This window comes from Phaseolus vulgaris, chromosome 8 (assembly GCF_000499845.2).
Source record: "Phaseolus vulgaris cultivar G19833 chromosome 8, P. vulgaris v2.0, whole genome shotgun sequence".
NCBI lineage: Eukaryota > Viridiplantae > Streptophyta > Magnoliopsida > Fabales > Fabaceae > Phaseolus > Phaseolus vulgaris.
Window position 1 is genome coordinate 51055004 of NC_023752.2, and position 26201 is coordinate 51081204.

Here is a 26201-nt window from a genome sequence, read left to right on the forward strand (position 1 = left end):
AAACAAAATAAAGTGAATTGTCTATTTTAACTCGATCTTCTATTTAGGTCCATTTCACATGATCCTTAGGTCAAGTGTGGAATTGGAATACCGCCATAACCTACATATATTAAAATTTTGGAATTTTTTTTTACCTACATAATTTTTTCTGGCATTCTTGTAATTCTAAAATTATTTATATCAGATTTTATAATCAAAATATAAATTTATATTTAGATTCTACAATTCAGAATATAAACAAAAATTGTATTTTAAATTGTACAATTTAAAACATAAATTTTAACTTCCAGATTCTATAATTTGAAAGGTCTCTAGATTCACATTCTGGAATTAAAGAAAAAAATGTTTAATAAAAAATGTCAAAGGATAATTTAAGTATTTTCGAAGTACAGGTACATGAATAAACTTTTCTCAATCGCTAATTTATAACACATTCATGGGATTTGATAAGGCTTGATGATTTTTCGATATTTAATAGTTTAATAGTTTTCTTTTTATCGACAAAAAACGAATAAATAAAATAGAAGTATTTTAGGGATACATCAACCCTTATACAAAGTCAACCTAAACCATCTTTCCTCTAAGTTCCTTGCACAAACAGAAACATAAAAGCATAACTGACAACCGACAAAATCTCTTTAAAGTCCCACCCTACAATAGTATGTTTTTTATATTTAATAGTGTGTTTTTGTCTTTATGAAATACATAGATTTCAATACTCATCCAATGTAATAGTTGGACCTAAGTCATTTATGTACATGTATTATTTTAAAATTGTATATATTTAATAAAATATTCATTAATCAATTTATTAGTACAATTAAAATTAAAATTTCATTAAAATTCATATCATACTATTTTTTTCCTATATTTTAATATGCATGTGTTATGAGAAAAATAATTAATTTAATAAATAATTTTATTTTAAATTTATATTTAAATTTTATTTTTCATTAATTTAAAGAAAAAACATTTTTATAGGGCTTGCCAACAAACTCGGGACAACTCTTACATATAACGGACCAATAAAACTAATCCTCATTTTGTAGACTAAAAGTTATAGTAGACCAATGCGGAAGCAACAAGAATGGCTGATAGTGTTGGCTCATGATGTCTTTCACTTCCATAAACTAAAGACTAAGTTCAAATTGTAAAACAGTTTAAGCATTATAATACAACACTACTTAAAATGGAAATAGAAATTATAAATCTCCGTTTACACTACCCTAAATGGATAAAATATGTATGTAGGAAAAGTTGATAATATATTTATAGGTTATTGTAAGTTGGAGAGATTGGTGATAGTTAATGTTATTGCTGCCTGACCTGGATCGGATTTTGGTAGTGGATTTTGGGCCAACTTTTCTTTTCTATTATTGTTATTTTGAGATGCTTGAAATCGACAGTAAGGGGAGCTCCACCAGTTGACAAGACTCTGACGATCAAGTCAGTGAGAGATTATAACTATGAGTATAGTGTATAGTATCTAAAATAGCACTTACCTTTTATCAGGGTCTTGAGGCCCTTTTATAGTACTCGTAGATCCTCCCTTTAGGAGTTAACAACCATAAAGATATTATGTTAATATATCCCCTTTATTTTAAGGGTGTGGGTAGAGTATTTTCTCTGTTTGTTTATTTTCATTTAGAATAAATACATATGCCTAATTAATTAAGTTATATTTTTTTGTGTTTTTATTTTAGTTACCTTTTTAATATGTCTTGTCAGTTGTTTGGGGCGACTACTTGATGCGTCATTGGGCTTATTATTGTCTTGGGTCGAGTTAAGTATTTTGCCTTTATAGACTAGGCGGGTTAGGATAGTGTGCTTAAGTGCTCGCATCATGCCCCAAGCACGTTCGGCCAGTACATAGCTCCCCAGCCTCGAGCCAAGCATGGTGAGGCGAATAGACTTATTTGTGCCTGCTTTGAAAATACATTTGGCTTAGAGGGTAGTTGGTGCACGATTTCCAAAGTGCCACTTGGCGGGACGACTTCATCACACTACTTATGGTGCGTACACGTGTTATGCCATCAACGGTGGGAAACCTTGTCATTTTAATTTCCCTTTTTGAAAATAAAACCCTTCCCTCTTCAATACCCTGCTTGTTACGCTTGCGTAGAGTTATCAAGAAAAAAAAAACTCTTTCTCCCTTTCGTAGCGCCACCTTGCCTCGTCGTGAATCACCAAAAAATAGGTATGTTTTCATCCCACAAACCCTCTTTTGGGTAGCAATTGTTAATGTTTACTCATTGATATCGATTGGACAATGCACTTTATTATGCTTCGATTAGTTTATAATGTATATATTTTTTTCTGAACTATGCTTCGTATTTTCATTGTTTGTTTATGTCTTAGTTGCTTTCAAACATGGACTATAGCTTTGCTTACCCTTGGCCAAAAAAAAAACTACTTAAAGAAACCTTTATTTTTACTACTCATTTGAGAATTAGAGAGTTGAGGGAATCGAGGACCTTAAGCAAAAAAGATGAAAACTTAGTAAAAATATTAGCATGTAGAGAGGGGGAACCGATATGTAGTGATATCTCGGCTCATGGTGAAACATGCTTCCTACTGGACGAGGATAGGGCTAGGTTGATGATTTATGATGAAGATTGACTCTGTCATGACTCTAAGAAACTTCTTTGCCAAGCGATTGCCTTGGCGTGCTTGGCTGATGTCAAGGCAGAGGATTGAAAAAAGACTGAAGACAAGAAAGCTCAACAAATTGTCGAACTCCAACAGGAGATTTGAGCGCCTCCGTGCTGAGGTCCCTGAGGTTGACCACTTGCGCTTGGAGTTGGCTAACAAGACTCAAGAAGGGTTTGTCTTGTCTAAGGAGAAGATCAAGAATTTGGAGAAGGAGATGGGTGAACACTTTGAAAGATGATGCAACCCAATCATATATCGTTGGCTTTGAAACCGCCCTGTAACAGGTTGTTCTTGTCCATCCCACGGTGGACTTCTCCGAGCTGAACCCATGCAAAACGATAGTTGATGGGAAACTTTTTGGGGATTTTTAGTCTCTAAAATTATGAACAATATTTTCAGCTTTATGTATATATTTAATGTTTGAACTTGGACGACAATTGGGATGTTAATCGTTTTGTGTATCTTAAGCCTGTGACTTCCTTTTTAATTGTGCCCTTTTATGGCATCCATGACTTTGCTTATATAAATGAATGCTAAAAATAACTTACAAAATAAATTTGGTTACAAACTAGGTGTAGCATGATTAAAAAGATTGGGAATTGTTGACTTGAGTTTAGATGAAACACCAAGGTGACGAGAATAATTCTTAGCAGCAAGCCAGGTCGTTGCTGGGCTGCCCCCCTCCGGGTCAGCCAAACCGCTCGTAGCATCGATGTTACTTAACCCGTACCATTGGTTAACTTGATATGTATTTGATTCTGTTGAAACGATATGTTGATGTCGATACCACTAGGGTAGTCCAAACTCAGGTTCAGCTAATCAAAGTAACTATAACTGTTCCAAGTTAGGTCGACCTTAAGGTGAGGCTAATCAAGATAACTGTAATTGTTCCGAATTAGGTTGACCTTAGGGTGTAGTTAATCGGCGTAACTGTAACTGTTCTGAGTTAAGCTAACCTTAGGATGCGGCTAATCGCTGTAACTGTAACTGTTCCGAGTTAGGCCGACCTTAGGGTGCGGCTAATCGGGATAACTGTAACTGTTTTGAGTTAGGCCGACTCTAGGGTGTGGCTAATTGGGGTAAGTGTAATTCTTCTTAGTTAGGCCGACCTTAGGATGTGGCTAATCGGTGTAACTGTAACTGTTCCGAGTTAGGCCTGTTAGAATATATAGCCTTAAACGAGAGGGGGGTGAATTGTTTAAGAGAGGTTTTTGAAATCTTTTTAAAGTTTAACAAAATTCTTTGTATGAATCCAGAACAGAAATCGGGTTAGCCAAAAACAAAAGCAATAAAACAACAAAGCAACAGAAAAACAATCGGTTGTTTCTGTGAAACAATTGGTTGTTTATACCAGTAAAACTTTAAACAGAATTTAAATGAGTTTGAGGGTAAGAGAGAGATACACCAACAGTTTATACTGGTTCACTCTTAAGCCAAGAGCTACATCCAGTCCCCAGAAAACCACTGGGTAATCCACTAAGTAATCAAACTAGATTACAACACACAAACCACCAAAGTAGTGACCTTGAACCCTTCAAGAAACACACTCCCTTTGGCAAAACACACACCAAGAGTATTGATCTTGACCACCTCAAGAGCACACAACACTCCTTGGCAACACAACACCAGAAATACAGTAGATTGAGAAGGGATTACACCTGTTTACTGAACAATATGAAATCAATACAATTGCAATCCTATTTCACTCTCTTAGAAAACCCAAAGCTTGATGTGAATGTTCAATTCTTGAAATCAACTTTTTCACAACTGAAAAACTCAAATCTGTTTATCTCTTGTTTGTTTGAAAACATAAACAAACCATTTATACTTTCCAAAGATTTGTCAAAGCAATTAATGAAGGAGTGTATTCAGTTGGAAATCATTTAAAGCACATTCAACCACCAAAACAGAATTCTGTTAGGATTTTCAAAACAATAATCGGTTGAAACCACGAAACAACCGATTGTTTGGGTTGGCAGTTAAGTCAACCAAACTTAAACAGTTTTCAACCTTTTCAAAAACTCCTAAGAGTAAAACAACCGATTGATTCGACAGAACAACATGTTGTTTTTCACTTAGTTGTAAAAACACTTTATTTCAAAAAGGATATAAAACACATTAGCTTTAAATTCAACAAAGGAGTGGATTAAAAATTAAACTACCCAGATCCCACCCAAACACAGCAGCAACACCAGTCTTTCATCAAACACAAAGGATTTGGATTCTTCAAAGAACTTGATCTCTCTTGATCAACAATCTCCCCCCATTTGATGAAGACAAATCCCTGGTTGCTTGTGTTGGTCTTTGTTTGAATCTGAAGCAGCACCTGCAAAACAAAACTTATGCAAACCAGAGCATCTTTAACAGTAGGTTAGATTGGCACATTAACTAGTTTTATGCATAAACCTTAGAGCATAAAAACCAGCCAAAAAACAAACACAATATCAGACAAACAATCGGTTGTTTCTATCAGCAGAAGCTAAAAACAACTTTAAAAACATAAATTAAAGAGATTTAACAGTTTGAAACAGTTTGTAGAGCAACACAGAAACCAATTCTCCCCCTATTTGTCTTCACAAATAGACTTTGTGCATAGAGAGCAGTTTAAGAGAGATTTTGAGAGTCAAGAATGCCTAACTCATTTCTTAAAAAAAAAACCTGTCTTTTCGCAAAGGTTTTGTAAATATATCAGCAAGCTGTAGTTTTGTTTCAATGAACTTCATCTCACAATCTTCATTGTTCACATGATCTCTTATGAAGTGATGACGAATCTCAATGTGCTTTGTTCTTGAGTGCTGAATTTGATTTTTGGTGAGATTTATAGCACTTGTGTTGTCACAAAGCAAAGGAACCTTGTTGATCTTTAATCCAAAATCTGCAAGCTGCTGTTTAAGCCAAAGAATTTGTGCACAGCAGCTCCCAGCAGCAATGTATTCAGCTTCTGCAGTGGAAAGAGCTACACAAGCTTGTTTCTTACTATGCCAAGAAATGAGACTGGATCCAAGAAGATGAAAAGTGCCACTTGTGCTTTTTCTGTCCAGCTTACACCCTGCAAAGTCAGAATCTGAATATCTAATTAAATGTATAGGTGAGTAAGAAGGATACCATAGACCAACATTGGTAGTTCCTTTGAGATATTTGAGAATCCTTTTTGCAGCCTTGAAGTGAGATTCCTTTGGATTTGCTTGATATCTTGCACAAAGACAAACAACAAACATGATATCCGGTCTACTGCTGTGAGATAGAGTAAAGAACCAATTAAACCTCTATATTGTGTTTGATATACCCCTTTTCCATCAACATCTGCATCCATATAACAGCTTGGAGGCATAGGTGTGCTAGCTTCCTTGCAACTCTCCATCTCAAATTTCTTGAGGATTTCTTTGCAATACTTTGATTGACATAGGAAAATTCCATCCATTGATTGTTTAACCTGCAACCCAAGAAAGAAGGAAAGCTCTCCCATCATGGACATTTCAAACTCACCTTGCATTGCAGCAACAAATTCCTCACACAAACTATCTTTGGTAGCACCAAAAATGATGTCAGCAACATAGATTTGGACCAAAATAATTTCAGAATTTGCTTTCTTGATGAAAAGATTTTTGTCAATCATTCCTCTTTCATAGCCATGAGATAAAAGGAAGTTGCTAAGTCTCTCATACCACTGCCTTGGAGTTTGCTTCAGCCCATAAAAAGCCCAACTTAAAAACATGATTGGGATGTTGATGATCCTCAAAACCCGGTGGTTGCTCAAGATACACTTCTTCATTGATAAAACCATTGAGAAAAGCACTATTCACATCCATTTGAAAGAGTTTGAATCCACTTATACAAGCAAAGGCCAGCAGCAGCCTCACCGCTTCCAATCTTGCAACAGGAGCAAAGGTTTCACCATAGTCAATGCCTTATTCTTGATTGTAGCCTTTGGCAACTAGCCTTGCCTTGTTTCTAGTAATCACTTCAACCTCATCTAGCTTGTTTCTGAATACTCATTTAGATCCAATGATGTTCATCTCATCTGTCTTGGGGATAAGAAACCACATATCATTCCTAGCAAACTAATTCAGCTCTTCATGTGTTGCATCCACCCATTTTTCATCTTTAATAGCTTCTTCAATAGATTTTGGTTCAACTTGAGAGACAAAAGCAGTGTGCCTGCAGAAGTTTGAGATAAAGCTACGTTTAGAAACACCCTCCTTTATCTGCCCAATGATGTTCTCCACTGACAGATCCCTTGGTATTCTCCATTCTTTAGGCAACTCATTATGCTACATAATTTCAACCGGTTGTTTCGATGAATCAATCGGTTGTTTTTCTGGACAACAATCCAGTTTCTGCATAATGATGTTCTGTTCATCCTTTTCAGTGCTGATCTGTGAGGGATTTAAGACTTTGTGATCAACTTCAAATACCACATGAACAGTTTCTTCTACAATCATGAGCCTCTTGTTGTAGACTCTATAAGCATGATTGTTTGATGGATATCCAATGAAAATGCCATTGTCCGTTTTTCATCAAACTTTCCCAGATTTTCATTCCCATTATTCAGAACAAAACAACTACATCCAAACACTCTTAGGTGACTAATGTTTTGCTTCTTTCCATTGAAGAGTTCATAGGGTGTTTCTTCAAGATTGGCCTTATTAGCACTTTATTCATCACATAACAAGAGGTGCTAACAGCATCAACCCAAAAGTACTTGGGTAGGGAGGATTCACTTAGCATGGTTCTTGCTAATTCCTCTAGAGATCTGTTCTTTCTTTCCACTACACCATTCTGTTTAAGGGTTCTTGGTGCAGAAAAATTGTGTGAAATCCCTGTCTTCTCACAAAATTTGCTGAATTTCTCATTTTGGAATTCCCCTCCATGATCACTTCTTATTGAGCCAATACTACTGTTCCTTGTGTTTTGCAAGGCTCTTGCAAGCTTCTTGAAAGCCGAGAAAGCATCACTCTTTGATTCCAAGAAGAGTGTCCATGTATACCTAGAAAAATCATCCACAATAACAAGAGCATAATAATTGCCACCAAGACTCATGGTTCTTGAAGGGCCAAACAAATCCATGTGAAGCAGCTCAAGGGGTCTTGAAGATGAAAAAAAAAATTAAGTTTGAAGGAACTATTAACTTGTTTCCCCTTTTGACATGCTTCACATATGTGGTCCTTCTCAAACTTAAGCTTGGGAAAACCAATCACAAGATCTTTTGAGATTAATTTGTTTAAATGATTCATGTGAATGTGAGCTATTCTTCTATGCCATAACCTAGATTCATCATGCTTAGAAAGAAGACAACCAATAGAACAAGGAGAAGAAATATCTAAGAGATAGACATTGTTGATTCTCTTACCAATCAACATTACCTCTTTTGAGTTGGGAAGGCAGATTTCACAAGAGTTTGTCTTGAAGATGACTTGATAGCCTTTGTCACACAGTTGGCTAATGCTAAGCAAGTTGTGTTTTAGTCCCTCCACATACAAGACATCATGAATTAGCAAGATACTCTTGTCTCCTATAGAGCCTCTTCCAAGAATTCTTCCTTTGTTGTTGTGTCTATATGTTACATGGCCTTCTTGTTTGAAGATGATGTTTACAAACTTAGATTTATCCTTTGTCATGTGTTTTGAGCAGCCACTGTCCAGATACCACTGTTGCATGCTTTCCATCAATTTTCCCTACAAAATTCAAGTTCAAGTGCAAAGATTTGGTCCCCTTACAAATGTGGGTCCTCTTTAATTACTTTCATCATTGGAAACTTCGGAATTTTTGGGAATCCATCTCATAAAGCCTTTAGGAACAAAATATTTCCTAATTTTACAAAATCTAACTGAGTGGCCTCTCTTCATGCAGTAAAAACATGTAACAACCGGTTGTTTCGATTTAACAATCGATTGTTTTTCTGGCACTTTTGAAAAAGAGTTTGAAAACTTGTTCTGTTGATTAAAACCCAATCTAACTTTTCCAAAAACACAATTTTGAGATGCTAAGACACTCTCAAAGTTGGATTTTCCTTTTGAAAGCTTATCCACAATTTTCACAAGGCAGTGAACCTTCTTTTCGAGAGATTCACAATTTTCACAAACAAGAGAATCACACTTGCAAGAAGAGTTTTTGTAGAGCATTTCAAGGTTTTCAAAATCTTTTTTTGAATTTTCCAATTCTTCTTCCAGTGCTTTGACTCTGTTTTCAAGCCAGTTGTTCATACCTTTCAAACGATTGTTCAAGAGAGCCAATCTGTTAGCTTCTTCATGAGTTTCTTTAAAAGCTTGAAGCAATTGACTATAGTTTTCAGCATTTAAGGAGGGACTAGAACTTACACTGCTTTCACTGCTTGAATGATCCTCATTTTTAGCCATTAGACAGAGATTAGCTTTTTCAACTTCACTTGAAGATATGCTTGATGAGTCATCATTACAAACTTTTCTTGATTTTCCTTTCTTCTTTTGTTTGTCTAGCCTTTTGGATGAGTTTCTTTTGTTGATCCTTTTCTTCAAGAATTTTCTGAGTTTCTTAAACAACATGCTAAGCATTTTCTCTTCATTTTCATTTGTCCCTTCATGAATGACTTCTAAAGTGTCCCACATTTCTTTAGCTGATTCACAATGCGAAATCTTGAAAATTCATTGGAGTTTACAACAGATGTTATGATATTCTTGGCAATGCAATCAAATTTGGCCTTTTCACTTTCTTCATTAGTCCATTGGGACCAAGGTTTTCTAGTAAAAGATCCAGCCTTTTCAATTCTAGGAATGAAAGGACCATTTTCAATTGCATCCCAAATTCCTTGATCAATAGATTCAACAAAGATTTTCATTATAGCTTTCCAATACTTGTAATTCAAACCACAAAACAAAGGTGGTTTGTTAATTGAAGCACCCTCCTCAAAAGGTAGTTTTTCAGCCATAAAAAAAGGTTTTAGGATCAAACTTGAATATTTTTCAAGTACCAAGCTCTTGATGCCAATTGTTAGAATATATAGTCTTAAACGCGAGGGGGGGGATTGTTTAAGAGAGATTTTTGAAATCTTTTTAAAGTTTAACAAAATTCTTTGTATGAATCCGGAACAGAAATCAGGTTAGCCAAGAACAAAAGCAATAAAACAGCAAAGCAACAAAAAAACAATTGATTATTTCTGCGAAACAATCAGTTGTTTATACCAGTAAAACTTAAAACAAAATTTAAATGAGTTTGGGGGTAAGAGAGAGATACACCAACAGTTTATATTGGTTCACTCTTAAGCCAAGAGCTACATCCAGTCCTCTGAAAACCATTAGGTAATCCACTAAGTAATCAAACCAGATTACAACACACAAACCACCAAAGTAGTGACCTTGAACCCTTCAAGAAACACACTCCCTTTGGCAAAACACACACCAAGAGTATTGATCTTGACCACCTCAAGAGCACATAACACTCATTGGCAACACAACACCAGAAATACAGTAGATTGAGAAGGGATTACACTTGTTTACAAAACAATCTGAAATCAATACAATTGCAATCCTATTCCACTCTCTTAGAAAACCCAAAGCTTGATGTGAATGTTCAATTCTTGAAATCAACTTTTTCACAACTGAAAAACTCAAATCTGTTTCTCTCTTGTTTGTTTGAAAACATAAACAAACCATTTATACTTTCCAAAGATTGGTCAAAGCAATTAATGATGGAGCGTATTTAGTTGAAAATCATTTAAAGCACATTCAACCACCAAAACAGAATTTTGTTAGGATTTTCAAAGAAACAATCGGTTGAAACCACGAAACAACTAATTGTTTGGTTTGGCAGTTAAGTCAACCAAACTTAAACTGTTTTCAACCTTTTCAAAACTCCTAAGAGTAAAACAACCGATTGATTCGACAGAACAACAGATTGTTTTTCACTTAGTTGTAAAAACACTTTATTTCAAAAAGGATTTAAAACACATTAGCTGTTTTAAATGATAAATGTGTCGTCGGATCAATGTCGTGGTCGTCGGATCAATGCAGTCCTCACACTCCAGGACGAGTCGCGGAGCTGCCTCACACCGCCAATGTCGTGGTCGACATCGTTTAGACTGCCGAAAAGTCTTCGGTGAATTCGACATTTACACAAAACCCTCAATACAATCTCACTCTCTATTCTCTTGTGTGATGTTGTGATTGCTCTAGTTTGAATTGATTCAATATGCTTATACGGTATTGCAAACACCAAAGAGGAAATTTGTAATCATTTTATAAAGAATTTGAAATAAACTATTTGGGCATCCTTGGACTAGGTTTATCTTTGCAGTAAAAGTGTCATTTCTTAATCTTTTGTTCTTCCATAAACTCTTGGTTTCGTTAAATTCTAAAGAAAACACATACTTTTCATGCTCTTGAGGACAATGTCATCTTCTAGTATGATCTTTGACTATTACAAAATGAGGAATTAGACAAATATTGACCTGCCTTTGTCAATATAGAATGATTATCTCAATTTCTAATGATTTCTTGTACAAATTTTGTCAATAATAAATTCAAGATACAATATACGTATAATTGCATTATATAATAATAGGTCAATTGATATTTCTATGAGACGACCACTCGTCGAACCAAATCATCGGGCCAAACTGGTCATTTGATATTTCTACGAGACGACCACTCGTCAAATCCTACGATCGAACCGAGTTTGGTCGTACGCCATTTCTACAGAAACGCCACTCGCTGAACCCAATGATCGGGCCGAGTTGGTTATTCGAAATTTCTATGAGACGACCACTTGCCGAACCCTATGATTGGACTGAGTTTGGTCGTATGACGTTTCTACGGAAACACCACTTGTTGAACCCTACGATCGGACCAAGTTTTGTCGTACTCCATTCCTACGGAAACACCACTCGCCGGACCCAATGATTAAGTCGAGCTGGTTATTCGACATTTGCACGAGATGATGACCACTCGTCGAACCCTATGATCGGACCGAGTTTGGTCGTACGACGTTTCTACGAAAACACCACTCATCGATCCCAATGATCAGGTCGAGCTGGTCATTCGACATTTTTACGAGAAGACCACTCGCCGAACCAAATGATCGGGTCGAACTGGTCATTCGACATTTCTACGAGACGACCACTCGTCGAACCCAATTGGACCGAGTTTGATCGTACTACATTTCTGCGAAAGCGCAACTCGCTTTAATGCAAGTAGCCTTATTCAATACACATAAGCCTCTTCGCCCAACTCGGCTCGACTAGAGGCTAGAGGGTTGTGTGTTATCCGATTAGGTCATTTGATTGACCGACCTATTAACAAATAAAAATAATTATTCAACTCAGAACAAAGACCAAGTATGTCATGCTAAGGTGTCTGGATAAGTCGGTATAATCCAAAAAAATGAGCATTTTTGGGAAAGAGTATGGTGATCTAAGTTGTGGAATAGAGGAGAATGAAATAAGGAATGAAAGAGAGAACGTGGGAAGACATGATCCTGATAGTAAGGATCTCTCATAGCAAGCAAGGAAGGGAGAAATAAAAAGGGGAGAGGAAACAGATGAAGATGGGGATCGGAAATTGGAAAAATTGGAGAGTAAGAGAGAGGAAATTTAAAGTTAAAATATTTCTAGAAAAAAAGATTTTGAAATTATTTTTTATCCATAAAAATTATTTTTATCAATTTTTAGGAACATTTTCGTTATTTTCAGTGAAAAATTGGGTGCGGAATTGATATGCTGCGGGGAGAATTTGCCTATAGTATCTCAATTCCAATACCAACATAGGACCTTTGACTTTTAAACCAATTTTAATAGAATTTGAATTGCAATCTCAATCATATAGACCCTTAAATAATCGATAACTAAAGTTACTTTTACATAATAACAAGAAATGGATTAATCAAAACACTCGGATGCAAGTGTTAGTCTGACTTGCATTATAAATAAGCTTCTATTTTTTTAATTAAGCTTGTGTCTACACCATGCATTATTTTAACTAATTTAAAAAAATTAGAAATAAAATATATGTTTTCAAATTTAAGTAATATTAATAATTTTAATTTTAATTTTAAATGAAACAACTTGGCATATAAATTATAATCTATGTATATATTTTAATAAAATAATATTATTTTTATTTTTTAAAATAATAATTATTTTATAAAACACATCTAATTCATGGGCCTACTCTTGACCCAACTTTAGTTCGTTTAGATGAAGACTTGAATAAGTTAAATAAAAAAAATACACTACTTAATTTAGGTAATAATTTTTTTAATCTAGCTTATCTTGCAGACTTTTCCCATCAACTCATTGACTAGATCCATTCACTACAAAAAAAATCAATATTATCTACTGATTTTTACCCACGAATCTGATTTCGTAGGTAAATTTAGCATTACCTACGGATATTACCTACGAACAACATTACCTACGGAAATTACCTACAGATTCTGAATCCGTAGGTAAATTCAGCATTACCTACCAACTATTACCCACGAATTCTGAATCCGTAGGTAAATTCAGCATTACCTACCAACTATTACCTACGGATCTTATTATCTATCAACTTTTACCTACGGATCTCTATTACCTACCAACTATTACTCACAAATCTCTATTACTTACGAACTATCACCCACTGATCTCTATTACCTACCAACTATTGACATAATAATTATATACATAATATTAAAAATATTAATATAATATGAAAAATTATAAAAACATAATTCATATTCATAAATAATAATAATCATAACTAATTTATACATATTATTAATATTAATATAATAATTTAAATAATATAAATAGTATTATATTAATAATATTAAAGATATTAGTAATATAACAAAATTAATAATATCAGTAATAATAACATTAATAATATAAATAGTATTAATAAAAATATATATAAAATTAACATTTTTTATAATATTAATAATATTAACACTATTTATAATATTAATAAATATTTAATAATATTAATAAATATTTATAATATTAATAATATTTAATAATATTAATAATATTTAATAATATTAATACTATTTAATAATATTAATAATATTTAATAATATTAATAATATTAAATAATATTAATAATATTTAATAATATTAATAATATTTAATAATATTAATAATATTTAATAATATTAATAATATTTAATAATATTTAGTAATATTAATAATATTTAATAATATTAATAATATTTAATAATATTAATAATATTTAATAATATTAATAATATTTAATAATATTAATAATATTTAATAATATTAATAATATTAATAATATTTAATAATCTTAATAATATTTAATAATCTTAATAATATTTAATAATCTTAATAATATTTAATAATCTTAATAATATTTAATAATCTTAATAATATTTAATAATCTTAATAATATTTAATAATCTTAATAATATTTAATAATATTAATAATAATCATAATGTGACAACAAAACTTGACTTGTGTAATGGTTAAAGCTTCTATGGACATATCTCAAGGGACTTGGCTTCGAGTCCCACCTGTCATAGCATATATAATAATTATCAATAAAAATCATAAAAATTTTCCGTTACCTACGGACATAATATTCGTAAGTAAATTACCGACGCCAACATTACATACGGATTTTTGCCGTGGGTAATCCGTAGGTAATGTTGATTTACCTACGAATTTTGGCTGTTACATACGAATTTTGTCCGTAGATAAATTGGATTTTTCTTGTAGTGATTTTTATAGTAGACATACAATTAATTGAAAATTGAGATATTATCTATTATATTAAACGAATAAAAGTTTTAGCAACATTCAGAAATTACATTTTTTCTTTCTTTATTACTAACTTTTAGTTTTAATTAGTATTTTAGCTTGCTTGTAGCTGGATAGTTATTTTATATAACAATAATTAATTATATTCATAATAAAAAAATATTTGTAACATTTTAAATAATATTATTATTAATGTTCACAAGAACAATTATATATATATAACTTTTTTATGTTCATAATGTTACAAATATTGAGTTTTCGGAGAGGATACCTAAGACTACAAATTATCCTCTCTTCAACACAAACTAAGATTACATTAATGAATTGAGTATTGAGTCTAACAGAGATAGGAATCACTCTTATTGGAAATCCAAAACTAATAAAGCTTCAGCAACTTGTTTGAGACCAAAGAATGCCTTTTTTGTGAGTAGATTTCCTTCTCAAAATCATCATTGATGAAAGCATTACAACTAATCTAGCTTCAAGCTTTTGAACAAAACCATTTACATGTTTTCTTCACCCGAAATACTCATTTACATTCTGCGAGAGAGGAATTAAGGTCCAACCAAGTGCAGTTTATTACAAAGAGCATTAGAACAAACAAACTATAACTTGAATTTATTAAAATACTGCCAAAGTTTTAACTCACGAGAAAAAACAGATAGTTGAAATAGTCAACTCACATTTTGCAAGTCATTAAACTAGATGGATATCCCTTCCAATTAAAAATAAATCAACTAGTAGCATGGCACTACAAATTTCTGTCATATATCATATAAATGTTTATCCAAGCATGACAATATCGGTAATGCAAGAGTAAGACACACTGCAGGTTGCAGCCAACACAAGCTGCACTCTCAATATGAGATTCTGTACATGATGAATGGCCAGTTTGTTGTTTATCACAAGAACTGGCTCTGACAAAGGAGCAATATCAATGCAACCTTTATGTATAACATTGTATAAATTCAAAACGAATACAAACCTTCTGGAGTCATATATCTCTTTGAAACAATTGGAACAACAATAGAAGTTGAAACAGCAAAGTTGTAAAGCACTCTTAACTGCAAGAAATTCACACGAACAGCAGCATTGTCCACAGAAAGTGATAACACGTACTTGTATCAGGATCAAGACAGCATAGGTACAACAATAGGACATAAGCTTCAAAGCTGAGGTAAAACAGTGGTCTGGCAAAGCAAGCAAGTCCAAAAACAAAAAAAGTCTTCAACCTAATAATTTGGCAAGCAAAGATGCAGCATCAGCAACTTAAGTATGGCACAGGAAACCCACTTAAAAACCTACAAATTGGAATTGCTTCAGAACTCTACTACTTCGTAAATTGTAAGTGATGGCACGATTCTGTTGTAGCGAGAGTTTTAGAAAATATAAAATTCACCTATACCGAAAAATATTGGTCAAGTGCCCTATTTTAATATAAGATACACTAAGCTATGTTTCTATTTTATCTTTTACACACATTACTAAATGACGACTGTTAATTGCTAACAATAAGAGCGTCCTCATAAAAACAGAGGGTACCAGAGAAATAACCATGTGTATAATATATATCAAGTGCGAGGTGTGACTTATCATGAGTTATATATATGATATACAATTGTGTGCATGTGTCAAGAGTATGAACCGAGTTTATTATGATTGATGTGTGTTCTGTACGCAAGAGAAATAAACGATGAACAAGGATATTAAAACACAACAAAGAAGGGTAAGTCTTCTGATTACCAACCAGGGAAACTAGAAGAAAAATAATTTAGAAATAAAAAGTTATCTTTTCTGTCCTTTAGAAACCTTCCCATACTTGATAGAAACCGTAATTTAAATCACATCATTCCAAAGATAAATCTATTTCTGGCACATAGCTCGTATAAAAAGAATAAACTAAAGACAAAATATACTATATGGCAACATCACTAAGAAGTTTCTAATGATACCAGCATCCAAGCCATATTTTTACTCCATCTTTTAATCCTAGTTGGGATGCCCTTTCAAATCATGTCACATGAACAATAATAGTATAATACTATTATGTGAAATCCTAAACAGTCTGAGGGATGCAACATAAAATGCAGCCTTACTGATCAAAAGTTGTGATAGCATAGTAGAAGAGCATCAGTTTATCTTATTGACACTGTCGTTTTCCTTGATAATAATGACAGGACATGAAGCATGATGGGCACAGTAATTGCTCACACTCCCGAGGAACATCCTGAAAGCCAAATTCAAATTGTTTAATACAAGTGTCCAAAATGATACAGAGAACAAATTAGTTAACAAGTCGGTTATGGTTGCCCATCTCCTAGTATCATATATAGCCAACAAATATGGAAACATTTATTATGAAAGGCAGGTGTAATAACAGATAGTGCAAAATCAAGCCCTCTGTCATAACAGAATGGCTGAACTTCTAAAACTTGTTAACATTTTCAAAGGGAATAATAGTCCGGATTGTTTATCGAGTCATTTTTTGTGATATGTGCTGTCAAAATAAGGATTACAACGATAAAAATGTTTACGTGCCAATTGCAAATTTATGTATTACTTTCTGGACTATCAAGATTTATCACTAGTTATTTTGTACCTCTTAATGGGGCCAAATGCACGAGATCCCATCACAAGAACATCAGCATGCAAATCCTGCACAGCTTCACAAATCTTCTCCTTTGGATCTCCAACTACCACATGAGTTCTGACCTGACTCTGCCATAGAAAGAGAAATGTCAACTACACTACACGATAGCTGACAAAAACTTAAAATGGAACACTACCACAAATAAGATGTGTTTAGATTTGAGTTCAAAAGGAACAAAATAATAAATACTTTTTTTTTATACTTCTAAAAAATAAGAAATAAAATAATAGATTAAAAGCTTTTAATGTCCTAATATCATTTTATTTTTATAAATATAGCTCTTATTTAAAAAATACAAATAAAAGTGTCCTCTCTTATCCTTCAAAGCACTAATTCCCAAATAGCCCAAAGCTTCATGACCCATTTTCATACTAAACCAAAAGGGATTGAAACTCATCCATACCTGACATTGTGAACTTTTATTTTACTTCCCATCCTCGGGATAAGAATCGAAAGTTGTGTAAAGTCGAGTACAAAAGGAAATAACGCTTACCATGAGAGAGAGAAAAAATGGAAATTAGCTTGCAGAAAAGGTTAAAATAAAAGGAGAGTGACATAAAAAAAGTCATCAAACTTTAGAAAAAAGAAAAAGAAAAATATCATGAACCGATTCACAAATAAAAAACGTTGACCAGTAAGAAAGTTATGAAGTGAATTAATTTATCCTAAAATTAACAAGATCACAAAACGAATTCAGAAAATCTCTAAATTAAAATCCCAAAAATACAGCCCTACCCAATTCCTCGATTCAAACATTTCATTATCAAATATTATTCCCGCAATTTTTTTTTCAAAACGATCATCTTATTTCTCGTTATTTTTCTTATTGTACTTAATATGACAATCTTGCTGTAGTGAAACCCTATTTACTCAAATTAAATTGAAGAAGAAAAATAAAAGAAGAAAAAGGAAAACGAACGCTGAGGTTGAATTCGGAGCAAATTCCGAGGGCGTGATCGAGAACGGCGCGGGTGATGCGCTCCTGATGTGCTTCAATGGCTGCCGTGAAAGCGGGAACTTCGATATCACCTGGTGAGAGATGGCAGCGGGTGAATGATATATATACATATGAGGAGAAGGTTAGAATGAGAAAGAAAACTGTACGGAACTGGGGCCACCGAAGGGGATGGCACCGGGACTGAGGCCAGTGGCGATGGAGGGCGGAGATTGGACGTGGAAGACGATAAAAGAAGGAGCATCGGTGGAGTTGGGAGTAGGAGATCGGAGCTTGAGGTTGTTGAGCGCCCATCGCAGAGCCTTCATGCTCTCCTCGCTTCCATCAACCGACACCAACACGCGACTAAGGTTTCCACCACCCAACATCGCTGTTTTCTCGGTTGTTCCTGTCGTGTTAGCTTCTCCCTTCGCTCTTTCTTTGACTTCACTTCCTTGCTTCTATGGAATTCCAACGCAATTACAACATCGACAACTTTCTTTTTCCCACTATAACTAATTATTGAGTTACTATTTTTCTTTCTTTTTGTTTTTCTTTAACGCAATAATGTAATAAACTATTAAACTTCTTAAGTATTATATAACCCAACAAGAAATAATTTGTTAAAAGATTGTTTAAAATTTTATTAAGAAAAATGTAATTTATTTTGTAATAGAACGTTTTCAAAGCTTGCGTTCCGCCTGATATTTTTCAAATATTATATTTTGACAAAATACTCTGTTTTAGTTTTTATTAAAATATAAAAATTAAAATAATAATTGCTAAGAGAGAAATTCCGCAAGCGGTCGGTATGCTGAACTCCTTTAGAAACAAGTTGAATGAGAAGAGGGGGGCTGCTGATGCTAAGGCTCCGGTCGAGGAGGCTGTTCGGGCGGGTCCTTCTAAAAGTTCCAAGAAACGCGGTCGGGAGGGGAGTAACATCGCCCGTACTGTGAGGGCAGCGGAGCAATTGCTGACACCTCCTCCTAGCCAAACAGTGAGGGTTGCGTCGCCGCCCACTGATGATTTCAACCGCCTGATCCCAACTGCGTGGCAATGCCCGTGACTACTTCAGGTGGCTCATCCCTGGCGTTGCTGGGGGGCGATCGGTCCTTCTCTCGGGTTGTTAGCTTTAACCTGCCTCCCGGCCTCAAGGGGTGATCGGGTCGGTCCCCGAGGATGACCTTCTCGATAGCGGCGTCGAGATGATCTGCCGGGGGTTGGTGTTGGCGCGCCGAGGTGCCAACGTTCGGAGGGGTCGTGTGGAGGATGTGTCGCGCCTCGAGCATGACCTTCAGGAGGCGGGCCAAAATCTGAAGCAGGCCATGGAGGACAACACAACTTATGAGAAAAAGTTGTGTGCGCAAGCTGCCAAGTTGGAGCTGCGCAAGAATAGGTTGGCCGATGCCGACAAAGCCGCGGAGGTTGTACTACTCCGGAAGGCGTTGGAGGCGGCCGATCGCCGGGCTGCGCTGCTCAAAAAGGAAGTTGTCGCCGAGCGCAAGGGGAAAGAGGCGGCCGATGCCGAAGTTCTGAAGACCATGGAAGATACCATGGTCTTGATCAACCAGAGCTTCGATCTGGCCGTCCGCCAAGCCGAGGTTCTATACGGCGGCCCTCCACCTTCTGGTTGATTTGACCAAGAGATGGAGGTTGTTGACAGCCGCTTGGTCCTTGCAGGTGACGGCCAGGTTGTTGAAGACACCGATCCTTCCACCGTCATTCTGAACGTTGGGGATTAGGGCGGTCGGTTTAGGGTAGTGTTTTTTGTTGTTCCCTCGGGGTCGGGGTGTGGTCCCCACTTTTTGGATCAATATAATGAAAAGATTTTCCTTTGATAATTGTAAGTGTGTTTTCCTTTGGGTTTGGACGAATGAACTTTAACGAACTGATGTCGGCGAAATAACTAAAACGGGTTAAATACCGGTCGGCGGGCATGCACCTTTTAACTAACGAGTTTTAATCGAAGTAAAATTATGTAAGTAACTGGAACGAACCAACGCCGGTCGGCTTAATTGAGTGAGTTTTAATCGAAGTAAAATTAGCCAAGTAACTGGGATGAACTGATGCCAGTCGGCTTAATTGAGCGAGTTTTAATCAAAGTAAAATCAGCCAAGTAACTAGGATAAACTGATGTCGGTCGGCTTAATTGAACGAGTTTTACTCGAAGTAAATTTGCGTAAGTTGTTTGGGGCATTGGGGGATGTGCCGAGTGAGGCTTTACCCTGGCCAACATGTGTGGGCCTCGGGAGGGTATGCCGATTAAGGCTACATCCTGGTCAAGCCGTATGTGGGCTTCGAGAGGGTATGCCGGTTAGGCCTTGTTAAAACCTCTCCGACCGATGGTGTAGTCGGGTGAGGAAAGAGTGCGTGTATTTTATTCATGTTTAGCTAAAATAAAATTTTAGGTGCATGGCATTCCACGTCCTTGGTACAATCTTTCCTGATAGTTGCTCTAGATGATAGGCTCCTCCTTCTCCTCCTTCTCAGATTCGGAATGGCCCTTCCCAATTTGATGAGAACTTGTCGTCCGACTTCCTAGTGTTGTTGCGCATTCTCCAGACGAGATCGCCTTGGTGGAAGCTTCTGGGCCGGACCTTCGAGTTGTACCTTCGTGATGCTCGGAGCTTGCATGCTGCTTCTCGTATCTTGCTTTTGTTGCGAAGCTCATTTAAGAGGTCTAGGCCGACCGCTAGGCTTTCCTTGTTGAGGGATAGGTCGAAGAGTTGGCGTCTAATGGATGGTTCGCCGACCTCTACCGGTATCATAGCCTCGGTGCCGTATGTGAGGCCGTAGGGGGTTTCTTGCATGGTGGACTGTAGAGTACAGCGATATGCCCATAGGATCTTGGGCAGCTCCTCCGTCCATCTTCCTTTTGCGGTGTCGAGTCTCTTTTTTAGTTCGTTCAGCAGGACTTTGTTGGTTGCTTCTGCTTGTCCGTTTGTTTGTGGATGTTCGACGGAATTTGTGAGGGATTTGATGCCGAGGTCGTTGTAGAAGGTCATGAGGCCCTGGTCGATGAACTGTCGGCCGTTGTCGGACACTATCGAGTGTGGTATACCGAACCGGCACACTATGTTTTTCCACACAAAGTTTTGAACGTTGCAAGCGGTTATAGTGGATAGGGCCTCGGTCTCTATCCATTTTGTGAAATAATCTACAGCGACCAGTAGGTGCTTTGTCTGGCCCTTTCCAGGTGAGAATGGTCCGATGATGTCCATTCCCCACATGGCAAACGGTCAGGGTGACGTCATGCTGTGCAGTTCCTCTAGCTTCTGGTGGTGAAGGGGGTCGAACTCTTGGCATTTTTTGGCACTTTTTAACGTACTCCGCGCAATCCCCATGTACGGTCGGCCAGTAGTAACCTGCTCATATGACTTTGGCCGTCATAGTTCGGACCCCGAAATGGCTTCCGCACGCTCCATCATGAATTTCTTGCAACATGTAGTGGGATTGCTCCTTTGTAAGGAATTTTAGGAGTGGTGTTGAGTACCCTCTTCGGTATAGGTCCTGGCTAATCATGGTGTATCGGGCGCACTGTCGTCGGATGCTTTTCTCTTCTCCTGGCTGGCACGTCCCGTGCTCTAGGTATTGGATGATTGGGCTCATCCACGTGTGGGTTTCAGTGACCGCCATGCACTCGGCGCTGCACACGCTAGGTTCTGGCAGACGCATTTGTACGATCGATCGGTGGTGGCTTTGCTTTTTGGAAGAAGCGCGACGTGATAGTGCGTCCACCCGTCCGTTTTCCTGCCGTGGTATGTGTTCGACTGTAACTCTAACGAACTTGGCAATGACGTTGTTGACCGTGTGATAATATCGTTGAAGCAGAGGTTCCTTGACTTCGAATTCTCCTTTTATCTGACCAACCACCAGCTGGGAGTCGCTCTTGCACGTGACCTCTCGTGCGCATAGGTCGTTTGCTAGGTTCAGGCCAGCCAGTATGGCTTCGTATTCTGCTTGGTTGTTCGTTACTTTGAAGGAGAACTGGAGTGCTTGTTCGATTAAGAGGTCTCCAGGGCCCTCCAGGACGACCCCTGCGCCGCAAGCTGTTTTATTGGATGAACCGTCCAGGTAGAGTACCCATTTGGTTGGGGTCTCTAGGTGTGAGGCTAGCTCTGCCAAGAAGTCTGCCAGACATTGGGATTTGACAGCGCCTCTTGGTTCATACCGGATGTCGAACTCGAACAGCTCGACCGACCATCCTATCATTCGTCCTACGAGATCAGGTTTAGACAGTATTTTGTATATGGGGTAATTGGTTCATACCGTGATTGCATGGTTTTGGAAGTATGGGCGCATTCTTCTTGCTGTCAGCACTAAGGCCAGCGCAACTTTCTCTATCATCTGGTATCTTGTTTCGGCTACGTGGAGCGTCCGGCTAACGAAGTATACGGGGTGTTCCTCGTTGTTTACCTCCTGGACCAGTGCCGAGCTGACCACTTCCTCAGATACGGCCAGGTACACTATGATGGGTAGGTCTAGCCTTGGTTTCTTGATGACGGCTGCTGATGACAAGAATGCTTTGAGCTGGCCGAAGATTTGCTCGCATTCCTCGTTCTAGCTAAACTTAGACGGTTTGCGGAGCATTTGGGCTATCGGCCTGATTCGCTCGGCTAGGCGGGGGACGAACCTGGATAGTGTTGTTAGTCGGCCGAGAAGCTGTTGAATTTCTTTCAAGTTTTTTGGGCTTCTCATTTTTGTTATAGCCTTGCATTTGTTGGGGTTTGCCTCGATTCCCCTGTGGGTTAGCATTAAACCAAGGAACTTACCGCCCTCTACGCCGAATGCGCATTTTACGGGGTTGAGGCGCATATTGACCCTTCTTAGGGCGTCGAAAACTTCTTGCAAGTCTTTGATGAGCTGGCCGCACGAGTCAGATTTTGCCACAATGTCGTCCACATAGACCTCCACGCTTTTGTCGATCATCCCCTTGAAGATCTTGTCCATGAGTCTTTGGTAAGTGGCTCCGGCGTTATTCATACCGTACGACATTACCTTGTAGAAGTAGTTCGCGCCGTCAATCGTAAAGGTTGTTTTTTCTCTGTCATTGTGGTGCATGCTTATCTGGTTGTAGCCGGAGTAGGCATCCAGAAAGCTCAGTATTTTGTGGTCAGCCGCCCCGTCCACAAGTCGGTCAATGCTGGGGAGGGGGTATGAGTCTTTGGGGCACGCCTTGTTCAGATCTTTGTAATCTACGCACATGCGCCACTTGCCGCTCGCCTTCTTGACCATAAACACATTGACCAGCCAGGTGGAGTACCGTGCTTCGGCGATAAAGCCAGCCTTTAGGAGTTTTTCGGCCTCGGCCCTGGCTGCCAACCTCTTGTCCTCCCCATGGTTTCTTTTTTTCTAGGCCACTGGCCGTGCTTCCTTGTATACAAAGAGACGATGGGTGATAATTTCCGGGTGGACGCCTGGGATGTCGGCCGCCATCCAGGCGAAAAGGTCTGCGTTCTTCTTGAGAGTGAGGTGGATGAACTCAGCGTCGACGACCGCCATTGTCGTACCGATGCTCGTGTATCGCTCTTCTCCAGTGAGTGTTGCTCGGCGCAACTCATCTTTGGCTTCGAGCCTTGGCTTGATTTCTCTTGGATTTAGGTTCGTCATGGCAACGGCATTCTTGAATTGGGGGGAGTGTCTCCGAGGGCTTCTCCCTTAGCTGACTATCTTTCGTTTGTGTGAGTGGCTGCCTACGGCCTTCTGTCGTGTTGGTTCCACTTGCAAGCTTTTTGCATAACATTCCCTCGCGATTTTTTGGTCCACGTGGATCATCAAAATGTCGCCCGATAGGGAGGAGAATTTCATCGCAAGGTGGGGTGTGCCCCAAGCTTGTTAAGGGACGACCGTCCTAGAAGGATGTTGTAAGAAGTGTTAGCATCTATGACCAAGTATCTTATTCTCAAGGTTTTGCTTACTTCTTCTAGGCCGAAGGTCGTGTATAGCTCGATGTACATCGAACTTGGCCAGGTCTCGAAGTAGTCTATTGAGTTTGCGGGGAGCTTAGTGAACCAGCTCAGGGTTCCTCCCTTTAGAGAAGTGGGAAAGACTCGGCACAAGACCGCATCGTCCGTTGTGTATAAACTCATGTGGGTCGTATATGCATCCACATGCTCGTTGGGGTCGGTCATCCCGTCGTACCGGTCCCTGTTGAAGCCTTTCCATTTGTCTGGCAGGGGGTTGTCCATGATGAGATCGGTGAAAGGGTGACGCCGCTCGGGGCCCATTGTGCCGGTAGTGTTTGTCGTCTTGTTGGGGTGAGATTCCCCATCCATTTCTAGGGTGAATTCGTTCTTCATCTCCTTCTCGGCTTGGAGTCCCGCGGCTGTGGCATAGGACTTTCCGGCCTGATTGGTCATCATGAGGGATGGCACCCCCTCGACCAACCTCTTCATCCGTCTGTTCTCTTCCTGGAGGTTTTTTATTTCCTCCTCATTCTTCTTAGCGGCCTCCTCATGGGCTTTCTTCATCTCAGCCAACTCCTTTTGAAGGGCCAACATCATTACTGCTTTATCCGCCTCGGACATGCTTGTCATGTTGCGGGTTGATACCATCTACTGCTGTGAGTTCTTCCTGCTCTCCTCGGCTCCACGGTTGGCGCCAATTGTTCTCGAACTAGTTTGGGGACAGGGAGAACGATTGACTTCGGGTACTGTTCGGACGATCTTCATACCTTCAACACTCCTTCTCTGGTCTTCCTCGCCGGGTGGCTTCTCAGACGGGTGGGGTACCTGCAGATGGCACTCTAACGCTCAAGTCAGTGGGGTAGCAGCGTTCGGCTGTTAGAATACTATAGATAATGACGTACCTTTCTCCTTGGAATGCGTGATATTTATATTACCTTGATGGGCCCTTGTTTTTGGGCCGGATTAAGGAGTTGGTTTGCGATTAGGGTTGAGTTAGATCATCTCTTAACCATGGATTAGTCTTGCTAATCAGGTCAACTTTTGACTTGAGCGTCGCGTCTCGGTCGACCACATGTGCCACGTGATCGACCTTGTCATTTGGGTTGGGCTTTGGTTTGCTGAGTCGGCCGAGACAGGTAGACCGGTCGGCCATCCCAATACATATTCTAAAAAATAGAAAAAAAAAACACGTTTTAGTCTTTAACAACGAAAAGGTAACAATAAACAACACCTTTATGACTCACTCCATTCAAAAGAAGAGTGGGAGACATAATGACTTTTCATGACTCATAACACCATCAAGCTATTTTAATTTAATTTACAAAATATATCATACCCTTTAATAACTACTGTAATAAAATTTATCATATATATTTTTACCCAATAAATCAAGTATTTTTAATTTAATTTACAAAATTTATCATACCCTTTAATAACTGCTGCTCTTTAATAACTGCTGCTACTGTAATTAAATTTATCATATATATTTTTACCCAATAAAAATATTATTTTTTTGAATTATACTTATATTATGTAGATTACATTGAAAAGATCAATGGATATGTTAATTCTAAAATGTAAAATTCTATAAACCAACAAATAAGAATGCAACAATAAGTATAATCACAATTCATAACCATTTTAATGATTCTTTATTTTATATTTTCTGTAAACAATAATAACTTGTGGTTTATGATTTATAGTTAAAGACCACAACATAAGAATGTACATCATCGTACAAAATCCATCTGAACTAAAGAATTAGGTTCATTAAAACAAACCTATCACGGTTAAGTAGTTGACCTGATCAACATTTCTTGGGATATTGGAATTCAAATCTATAACCTTTGAGGCCTATAATAAAACCACAAAGGTGGCATTTAAAAAAATCAAATATATTTCTTATTTCAATTTTAGATTCCTCTGAAATTGATTCACACATTAAGAGGAAATAGGGAAAATTGTTAAAATTTAATTTAGTATACATTAGAATTTGACAATTGATTGATAAGGAGATTTTCCTTTTCTCTATTTTGTGTTATGCAGTTAGGTACATATTCTCTTAGATGGTTGATTGTTAGGATCGTTCTTCCTTTCCTTCCTTCTCATATATGAAGTATCGTTCAATAACAATCTAAGCAAGTACTCTCGCAACAAGAACCACCAAGACAAAAGGAATCACCCAAGCAACAAGAAGATGACGATACTGATTATGCAGACTATTAAGATTATGATTAGTTTTTTTAACTTAAGAATTATGGATCTTTAGTTATGTTTGAAGTTTGTTTGGATTTTTATAGATATTTCAAGTGCACTTGAGTTTATCT

The 26201-nt window shown here is 37.4% G+C and overlaps 3 protein-coding genes across 4 annotated transcripts; all 3 read right to left on the reverse strand.

The window, feature by feature from the left end:
* Positions 1-4810: 4810 nt before the first annotated feature.
* LOC137825317 (uncharacterized mitochondrial protein AtMg00810-like) lies at positions 4811-6436 on the reverse strand. Its single transcript, XM_068630990.1, has 3 exons — positions 5758-6436; positions 5505-5701; positions 4811-4978 (listed from the first exon to the last, which is right to left on the reverse strand). Exons 1-3 carry the CDS (start codon positions 6434-6436, stop codon positions 4811-4813), a joined length of 1044 nt encoding a protein of 347 aa, XP_068487091.1.
* A 1820-nt stretch (positions 6437-8256) lies between these two features.
* LOC137825318 (uncharacterized) lies at positions 8257-9466 on the reverse strand. The gene is made up of 3 exons (XM_068630991.1): positions 9337-9466; positions 8858-9244; positions 8257-8327 (listed from the first exon to the last, which is right to left on the reverse strand). The coding sequence occupies exons 1-3, from the start codon at positions 9464-9466 to the stop codon at positions 8257-8259; spliced, it is 588 nt and encodes a 195-aa protein (XP_068487092.1).
* Positions 9467-15106: 5640 nt separating this feature from the next.
* LOC137824227 (universal stress protein PHOS34) lies at positions 15107-18585 on the reverse strand. 2 transcript variants are annotated; one of them, XM_068629763.1, is made up of 5 exons: positions 18144-18585; positions 17954-18063; positions 16984-17102; positions 16481-16611; positions 15107-15616 (listed from the first exon to the last, which is right to left on the reverse strand). In XM_068629763.1, exons 1-4 carry the CDS (start codon positions 18355-18357, stop codon positions 16515-16517), a joined length of 540 nt encoding a protein of 179 aa, XP_068485864.1. In that variant the 5' UTR covers positions 18358-18585; the 3' UTR covers positions 15107-15616; positions 16481-16514. The 2 variants fall into 2 exon arrangements, with proteins under 2 accessions (XP_068485864.1, XP_068485865.1); XM_068629764.1 differs by having other exon boundaries at positions 15107-15685; positions 18144-18466.
* Between the last annotated feature and the right edge of the window lie 7616 nt (positions 18586-26201).